The 9,126-nt window shown below is 51.2% G+C and overlaps 1 protein-coding gene across 3 annotated transcripts in view; it reads left to right on the top strand.

Annotated features, from left to right (window-relative positions):
* The first annotated feature begins 949 nt into the window (after positions 1-949).
* p130CAS (Serine_rich_CAS and FAT-like_CAS_C domain-containing protein p130CAS) overlaps positions 950-9,126 on the top strand; it is a 72,874-nt gene continuing 64,697 nt past the window's right edge. Inside the window, exon 1 of one of the 3 annotated variants that reach the window (XM_089579794.1) lies at positions 950-1,134. In XM_089579794.1, the coding sequence (XP_089435920.1) occupies positions 1,054-1,134 (81 nt within the window). In that variant the 5' untranslated portion in view covers positions 950-1,053. The remainder of the gene's footprint in view (positions 1,135-9,126) is intronic. The other 2 variants (XM_089579790.1, XM_089579791.1) reach the window with 2 other exon arrangements.

Raw genomic sequence — 9,126 nt, 5'->3', positions numbered from 1 at the left:
TTGAACAAGTTGCATAGAATGCGTAAGTCATGTGAAATTGCTTATTCACCGGCGATACACGGCATTTTGCCCCGTACGATTAGATGATGGGACCCGCTCTGTGAGGAACACTTCCTGACCGCGGCGTGACTGTGTGCATGTCAAGTTGTATAATGCCAATTTTTTACCAGCTGAACAGTCTCTCTAGCCATACGCTTCACGACATATTTAGCACATTGTCGCTTTCATTACTTTATTCACCGTTTTACGCACTCCGCATGATTTGTCTCGTTAGTCAGGGCTCCTTGAGAGTGTTTAAGAGCGCAGATCTCAGTTCTTCGAAAGCGCAGGACGACTGTAGAAATCCGCGCTCACCGTATCATGCCAACTTGATTCCTCACGCACTTCAGCCGCGAAAAAAAAAGAGGATGCTTCAGAAAGCCAGCATCTGCTGCCGCAGCAGCAGCTGCTTGACCCGGCCGGAAGAAGCGGGTTCGATCCCGGCCGCGGTGGGCTGGGTGAAATTCTAGAGGCCCGTGTACTGTGCGATGTCAGTGCACGTTAAAGAACTCCAGGTGGTCGAAATTTCCGGAGCCCTTCACTACGGCGTCCCTCATAGCCTGAGTCACTTTGAGACGTTAAACCCTAATAAACCAAACCAATTATGGTTTGGGGATGAAAAGGTGTTAAAGGGAAAAAAAAAGAAGCGGTTGTGAAGTCCGAGTGTTGGAGGGTGGCGTTGGTGGTCGTCCAACGCATGGGCCATGAAGAAGGGCAGTGTTGTAACGCGCTGCCTGCAACTGATTTCGAGCGGATTGGTCGACGGCCGAATGCCTCCTCCTCTTCCGGCATCAGAATGTCACAGCCGTGAACCGCGCAGCCGGCGCGCACGAGATGCCGCCTCATCGGTCGCCTTTATCTGCTTCACCCCGTTTTCCTCGGCCTTCGCGACGTGCACGGGACAAAGCGCAAGCCTGGAAGCAAGGGCAGGCTTATCTCGGTCTCCGTTATCCGAGCGGGCCTGCACCTGAACGCGGAGTCCGGCGGCGGTTGGGCAGTGTTTGCGCGGCCGCCATGGCTTCTCCCGACGTGCTGCAGTCGGCACTGCTGGCGCACAAGCTCAAGTACCGCCTGGCCGCCGCCACCCGGTCCCTGGTGAGCCCCGCTTTCTGCTCTCCCTGCGCCGACGGACCCGGCCTGACCCCGGGGTCCCGATCCCGCACCTCGGGCACAGACCGAGTCACTCCGCGAGTGAGACGACGGCACTGCGGGCGACGTGTCGTGCTTATGCATGCGTTCGACAGTGCCTGAAACTTACGTGACTGTCGAGCCACCTTTGATATATTTGGACTCTTCTCCATTGAAATATTACTCGGTGGGCTGTGCGTGGTGATCATAGCAAAAATGCGTAATGTATGCATGTTGCACCTACCATGTGCGCGAACGCAGTGTGCGCCGCCTACTGTCCCAAAATGTCAACCGAGCGACACGTCTGCTAGACACCGCAGTCTCTATTGTGAGCAGCAGATCTACTATTTATCGGCAGTATGTGGCAATTGCTATTTTCCCATACAAAAATACATCGTTCTGATGCGCATTTTTTTATTTTTTTTATTAGAGATGTTTGCCATTAGCCATAATGTAAAAGGGAAAGAAAGTTATAAGAAGGAGTGTAAACAAGCCTCGCTTAAAAAGTGGCAAAAGTTCACGATAAAGCGATTATCATGAGTCCACTTGCGATAGTCGCCTGCAACGCATTTATTGCTCTGTCATGGTACTTTCCTTTTATATATCTTTTCTCCGGAAGAGGGAGCCAAGAAGAGAGGAGGGGACTCAGTCTCCTTAGACCCTTCTACTGTTCCCTTAATGATATTTTTTTCATTTAGCTGTTTCGCTAAACCTCTAATTGTCAAGGATCACTTTCGTTCCCTTCAATGAATGCGCTTTCTTTAGCACGGAAAGAAAAATTAGCATTGAATCGCTTATACATATATATATATATATATATATATATATATATATATATATATATATATATATATAAGCGATTCAATGCGGTTGAATTTCTTTGGAGGAGAAATTCTAGAGGCCCGTGTACTGTGCGATGTCAGTGCACGTTAAAGAACCCCAGGTGGTCGAAATTTCCGGAGCCCTCCATTACGGCGTCTCTCATAGCCTTAGTCGCTTTGGGACGTTAAACCCCATAAACCAAACCAAACCATAAACCAATATATATATAAAGGCACTCTCAAAATATTCGCCCGCCCGCGAAGCGAAAGCGTTGCACTTCACTCATCTGCCTCAAATCCTCGTTCTCCTGCTTCTGGGCAGCAGCATGCTTGCGGTGGCTTGTAGATCGAATTGGGCATATCGACCGTCGCCACCTTCGTCAGCACGACGAGGCTTGTGTTCCCTTTTTTCTGAGGGAGACCTCACTTTATTTTAATGCGCCATATGAGAGAGGGCTGTCACCGGCACCCGCAGTGAAAAATATTATGGAGCGCATCGCCATCTCAGCACAAAACCTGGAATAGTTATGTTCGGCTTAGTTCAATGTGTGCGAAATACGCAGCGCCGCATTCAACCTCAAGCAATGCACCCTGAATGTAAAGGAACCGAATGTCTTTGCGAGTGTCGCGTTCCATAAACTTATGACGGTTGCCCCCCCCCCCCCCCCCCCCCGTTGTATACAACGAGGGGGCAACCGCGATGTTCCCGAACATCTCGAAATTCTCTGTGATACAAGCGCCGCTGACCTGTCGCAGTCGCGCTGAATGCAGGAAGGATTGACTTTATTGCCAGCACATGGCAGGTCGCGCTCAGTCGAGTGTCCCATGCAAAGTGTACACGATTGCAACAGGACTTGCTGCTTGCGCGGCAACATGTACGCAGATGTTTCTTCTGTTCTTCTGCTGCTTTCTCTTATCCGAGACGTTTGGTCTTTTTTTTTTTTTTTTTTTGCGCAGCTTAGATCACACGTAGGCAGGTCAAAACGAATCCAGGCCACTTTCAAAGCTGGAGAAGGTATAAGATACTGGAGTTTTTTGTTACGTACGGCACCACCCGCAACCGTAACTCCGGGGGAAAAAAAAATCCTGCAGACCTTTTTTCTCCCTCCCTCCATGCTGTGGACCGTATAGAGTATGCATGCTGCTATCACTGCAAATCGTGCAAAAACAGATTGCTCCCCATTTAGCATATCGTCTCCGAAGTAAATTATGCAGTTATTGTTATCAAGAAATTCTGACAACGAACATATGGAATACAATCACAGCATCTTAACGGAGCGTGGTTGCCCCTTTTCTCCAGTGAAAGGCGACAGGCGACCATCTGCCAGTCGTGTGCCGTACAAACGTTATCGAAAGCCAGCAGCGACAGGTGTCGCGATGGGGCTCGAATCGTACTTTAGTTGTGTTTTCACTCATTTCTCTCATTCGCCCCTGTATAGACGAGCCGCCTGCCTGCGCTGATAGAATGGCCAAACTGCGATCGGCTTTTCTTCTTTTTCGCCGCTCCGCGCGCAGCTGCAGACCACGCGAGCCGCTCTTTGTTGACCATCCGGGCCGCGAGATAAACGGTGCTCCTCCTGGAGTACCCCGCTGCCGTCACCCCTTTCCCCGCGGCGGCGAGGAGACGAGCAGAAAAACGCTCCCTGCGGGGCCTTGAGGGCCGTGCACGCAAAGAATGGGTCGCAGAGAAGGGGGGTAGCGGGGTGCGCGCATTAATATTCGCGGAGCTGCACGACACGCAGTCGGCAGGGGCCCGATAAAGCACTGAGCAGCCGAGGAGCTGCGCGCGGACCGCACGTCTACACAGCGCACGTGCGTGCGTGCCGAGCATGCTGATGCGCTCTGCACAGAGTTTCCGCCCTCCCACGCGACCTGTGAGGTGGACGTCCGTGGTCCGAAGCGCTGCTCTCGAAACGCTCCGGGCGAGTGACTACTACTACTGGTGGCTACGGTCGGAGGGTACGCTCGCATTCTGCCACCCTTTTGAACGGGGGCACTGCTTGGAGCGGGGTGGGGGTGTGGGGGGGGGGGGGGGGGGATTCGCAGGTAGCGCGCGCGCAGTGGTCTAGCTGACCGACGGGACGGGCGCCGCGGACACCTCCACTGAGCGCGCAGGCGGAAGCGAAAGTAAAAGGCGGAACCCGCCCCCTGACTCCAACAGCTGACTGCCCTGGCGTTCAGGGCTCAAAGATATGAGCTGTGATCGCGAGCGCGTCTCTGCAACTACTTGGTCCTGTCAGAACGAGGCAGAGCGGTAGAATCTCCATTCGGCTCCAGAAAATCATGAGGCCGGATCCTAGAAGCTGCCGGTGCCGGAGAACGGTTCGCGATTGTCTCGCACCTGTGAGATCGCCATCTCGAAATCTCGGCGTATAGCCGAGGCACCGGCAAATCAGACAGTATTCGCGTGTGAACTATTGTGGGGACTGGGGCCCCTGATTTGTTGGTACCAGCTGTAGGTTGCTCAACTCTGCCGCATTTTAAGGGACCAAGTATATAGGTATTGTGAGTCACAGATTATATCGCCGTATTCCTCTCTACTCTTGGTTCTGCGCAGCTCGACACGACACGACCCGAGTATACGGCACGCCGCCCGTCTTGTCAACAGGATAGATTTCTTCTTTTTGCTGTCTCAGCCGCACGGAGGTGAACTATGAAAACGTCGGCATATCGGAGAGGACTGGGTACGGCACGCGGCGACGGCGAATGGGCATGGCACGGTTGTCGCGATGCAGCGCCTGCTCGGCTTCTTTTGGCTGCGGCGCCGGACACCTGGCGTGGCGCGCATATGCAACCTCGAGAGAAGCGCCAGGTGCAGGCCTCATTAGTGCACTTCTAGCGGTTCGTGGTCAGCATCCAGAAATGAGTGCCCGCCGTCAATGCGCTTCCTACGGCGCAAAACGGCGTAGGAAGGCTGGAAGCAGGTCTGGCCACTGTACTGGTGTTCCAGAGCATCTGATGCGAGAGGTACTTGCAGCACGATTGGATCCAAAAGCTGTAAGGAACCAACCATAAACTAGACGCTGACGGTTTATTTCTTCTTGAGTAAATTACCAGAACGCTGCTGATTCACGCACGCGTTCTACGGAGCAGTTCAGGAACCGCTCTTTTGTGGTGTTCACCCCAGAAAAGCGCTCTCGTTTTTAATATATATATAATCCTGTGAATGGTGCCCCGCCGCGGTAGCTCAGTGCTTGGTTATGGTGCTAGGCTGCTGACGTGAAATACGCGGGTTCGATCCCGGCCGCGGTGGCCGAATTTCGACGAAGGCGATCGAAATTCAAGAGGCCCGTGTACTGTGCGATGTCAGTGCACGTTAAAGAACCCCAGGTGGTCGAAATTTCCGGAGCCCTTCACTACGGTGCCCCTCATAGCCTGAGTTGCTTTGGGACGTTAAACCCCAATAAACCAATAAACCAACCAATCCTGTGAATGGTAGAGAGAGGGTGGGCAGATGGTTCTTGATGATCACAAAATGAACAAGTGAGAGGGTGGTCTTAGGCTTTCTCCTCCCAAGTCCTGTAAATGTCACTGATGCAGTCAATAAAGTGCAGTGAATCGGTCGAACGCGACGCAAGGGCATCAGGCAATTGATCCAAAGTTCCGGGTTTTCCGCTGTTGGGCGAGAAGTGGCATACAAACGAGGTGCCCCCTCGGGGCAGCCATTACTCAGGCATTTAATGTGCGAGACCTGAAATGCACGTCCAGGTTGCCAGCAGGGGTCCGCGTTAATCAGCGGCCCAGACTCCGGTGCACCGTGCGCCCACGGGCGCCATGCAGAGCGATGGGAGAAAAAGCGGATCCCTCCGGAGGCACTCCTGTGAAACGCAGCGGGTCGTCATTGGAAAGGCGGCCCGCTCGCGCCGGAGTGAGATTGTTTGCGGATGCGGCATCGGGGAGGGAAACGACTCCCCTGGCATCGTGCGCGGAAACCGAACTGGTTAGCGGGGGCGCACTTTTTAGCAGTGGCAAACGAGCCGTTCTGCGTGGCGGCCAATCAGGCTCCAAACGGAAGATGCCGAATAGTATATAGCGTGCACCATATATATATGCGACTCCATTAAAGCCTTTTTCCTTCCTTTCCTTCATATATGCGACTCATCGCATTTTGATGGTTCGCATATTCGCCTCAAAGCTTTAATTTCTCCCCCATAGTGGAAGAATAAAAACATACGTTCGGTCGCATGTGCAAGCAGAGTGAAAATTACTTTAGTTAGTCCTTAAGAGTACAATGCGATAGTGTTTGATCCCTCCCGCACGTATACTCTGTCTCGCTTAAGTTCTGCCTACGTGCCCATGCAGAGTTGCTCATCCTCAATTTTTTTTTATTTTAGTTTGCTGACTCTGTACTTTAATTGTTGGTGACGCTAATTAGTGATCATAATTAGCTAAGTGTAATGTAATCGCACACTGTGCAGCGGGAGGTGATCGTATGCACTCTAAACACGAAAGGAGTAAAAAGGGAGTAGGCTGCCCTCACTTCCTTTAAGGGGCGTAGTATGCTGCCCAAGCCCTGGGGCAGATTTCCATTCATAAAAGTATGGGTTAAGGTTGGCAACGGAAACAAATTCCCTTTTTAAGTCATGCGCATTTAAAGTAGTTACGAAGATTTTAAGCGAATTTTCAACCTCCACTGTTCCCTAACCTCGGGACCTGTAGTGTCGTGTTTAAAAGCCTCCTCCCATCGCTAACGGCATCAGATTACCGTGATTTGCAGTTGGAATATGTCATTGTCAAGAGTAAGCATTCCGGATATTTAGCGATTTAAATCTGCTCCGAAACTAGGGCAGCATACTCTTCCCCTCGAAGGGTGTGCGCTAGAGGACATTTTACTCCCGTATAGGCGCATTCCTGTTTAGAGTGAAAGAAAAGAAGTGTATAAGTGGTGTACAATACACTTCTTTTCTTTCACTCTAAACAGTCTATAAGTGGTTTACAAGCAATAAAGACAAAAAAAAAAAGTATAAGTGGTGTACAAGTGGCGTGCCCGCGGCTCCCGACCCGAATGACTGCGGTTCGAGTCGGCTTGAACGCGATTTTTTTTTTTTTTTCAGCGAAACTGCTTTTTTACTTCACTAACCTCTCGACCAATAAGGATTCTCCAGTCACGCCGACGCCGGGTTTTCGCCGAACGAGACCTTTAACGCTGTCGCGGTAGAACGCTGGGCTTTTAGTGCAGAAATATTAAAACTGTACGGCTATGCGTTCATGAAAATCAAGCAAGTGTGCAAGTCCCTTCTTGCGCATCTGCAGCAGCATCGGAGTGCGTGCGCAGCGGCACAAGGCATAACTTGTATATCTTAACCTCAGTCTGAGGAGACGTTTGCGCCCATCTGCGCAAACTAAAATTGAGGAGTTTTTTTTTTCTCTCTACGAAATGAACCAAATCCAGACCTCTAATATGAGTGAAGTTTAGCTGTAAATATAATTTCGCCCATAGATATTTACTTCGAAAAACTATCAGAATTAGAGGCGATACCTGGAATTTCAAAGCAAAGCAGGAAACAGTTAGCAACACGTTGCTGCATGCAGATAAAAGGCATCGAAGTTTCTCGCGGTTTTTGTCAAGGTTGATTTAGCTCATTTGAAAAGAAAAAAATGAAAATCCTCAATACGCTCAAATACGCTGTGTTTTCGTTTTATAGCGGGACATTGTCTGCTAGCGTTTCGAGCCACGGACGTCGGCTGCGCGCCGTTTGAATGAATCTGTGGAACAGATTCGAGCCGCCCCTGCCAGACGGGCTTGAATGGTGCCAGGGCCAGACTCGCTAGCCCGCGAATCCGTAGGCGGCCCATTCAGAGAGCGGCCGAAAGCGGACACGGCGAAGGTTGCATCGTTGCGGTGTCGCCGTCCCGCGCTGTCACCTGGCGTCCTTTTTCGCAGCGTATAACGAGACAGCGCGGCAATACAGCCGTGGAAGTCTGAGACAGTCGCGCTAAGCGTTAACTCCACTTTTTTTTTTACCTTTCGACACCGCCGCTGCGTGTAAGCGCATTATAGATGTTGCTTTTCAACGCACATCAATGCCCACTCTCCCTTTTTTTTTTTTCGCACAAGCCATTCTGATAACGACACTGACGCAATAATACGCGCTACGCAGTTATCGAAAAAAATTAGCAGTGGTTTAGCTGTGGTTAAACCTGGAGGATTGCGAAAGCAACGAGGAGAGAGAGAGAGGCGATGGAGAGCGCGGCAGCGGCGGCGGCCCCGGCACGCTAGCTATGCGCCGCTACTGCGCATGCGCAACTGGCGAGCGCAGCGGCGCGCCAGCTGTGCGGCTGTGCGCCGTGCGAAGTTTCTCCTCCTCGCGCATGCGCAGTATGGCCTTTCGTCAGCTCCGCGAAATGGCTCGGCGACTCGCGTAGTATAGTGCCTAGACCGCGTGTTGCTTTCGCAAAAAAAAAAAAAAAAAAAACGCACCAGCGAAAATGTACGCTTATTACGCACAGACATGTACGAATTTGAGTAGGCTTGTCTATTGGGCTCAAGTGGTCCTCTCAGGAGCAAACAAGGCGTCATTTTTAAAGTAGACGGTAATAGGCTTCACAGACATCGCAGTTGTGCTCGGGCGAAGTCACTTAGGCGCATATACGCGAGAACGGCACGAGCGTCATACCCAATTAACAGTACAGCTGCTCTAATATTTCACCTTATTTGTTTCGCAGCAAACCCTAAAGCCCCTCGATAATTTGAAAGTAGCGACACTCTCCTCCACTCCGGCGTTTTCCTCCTCGAATATCCTCGCCCGCCGGCTGCGCGCGCTGCACACGGCACGCTTTTTTGGCCATCGCTCGCTCGCCGTCCGGGCAGTTGGCTGACACATACGCGCGCTCTTAAGTTCGCGCTTTTTCCACGCTCTGTTATTGAATAAAAACACGAGAAAGACATGCGTCACGCGTGACTACCACGAGCCACATAAATTAGCGTCTCGTACGCGCAATGAAAGTGCCAATTACGAGCGCTTGCGGCACGAACAAAACCACTTGCTGCATACATCTCACATTCTTTTTGACTTTTCAACACCGGCTGTCTCAACACGGCATAGTGTATGAAGCATAATATTTACAATATATTTGAACATTCCTGAATATTTTCAGCATACCAATGTTTAGTTAAATGTAGATTCACTTCGAACTA

This window comes from Amblyomma mixtum, chromosome 3, assembly GCF_055824585.1.
Source record: "Amblyomma mixtum isolate Tamu chromosome 3, ASM5582458v1, whole genome shotgun sequence".
Classification (NCBI taxonomy): Eukaryota; Metazoa; Arthropoda; class Arachnida; order Ixodida; family Ixodidae; genus Amblyomma; species Amblyomma mixtum.
The sequence above is the reverse complement of the archived record's forward strand: the minus strand, read 5'-3'. Positions and strand labels throughout refer to the sequence as shown.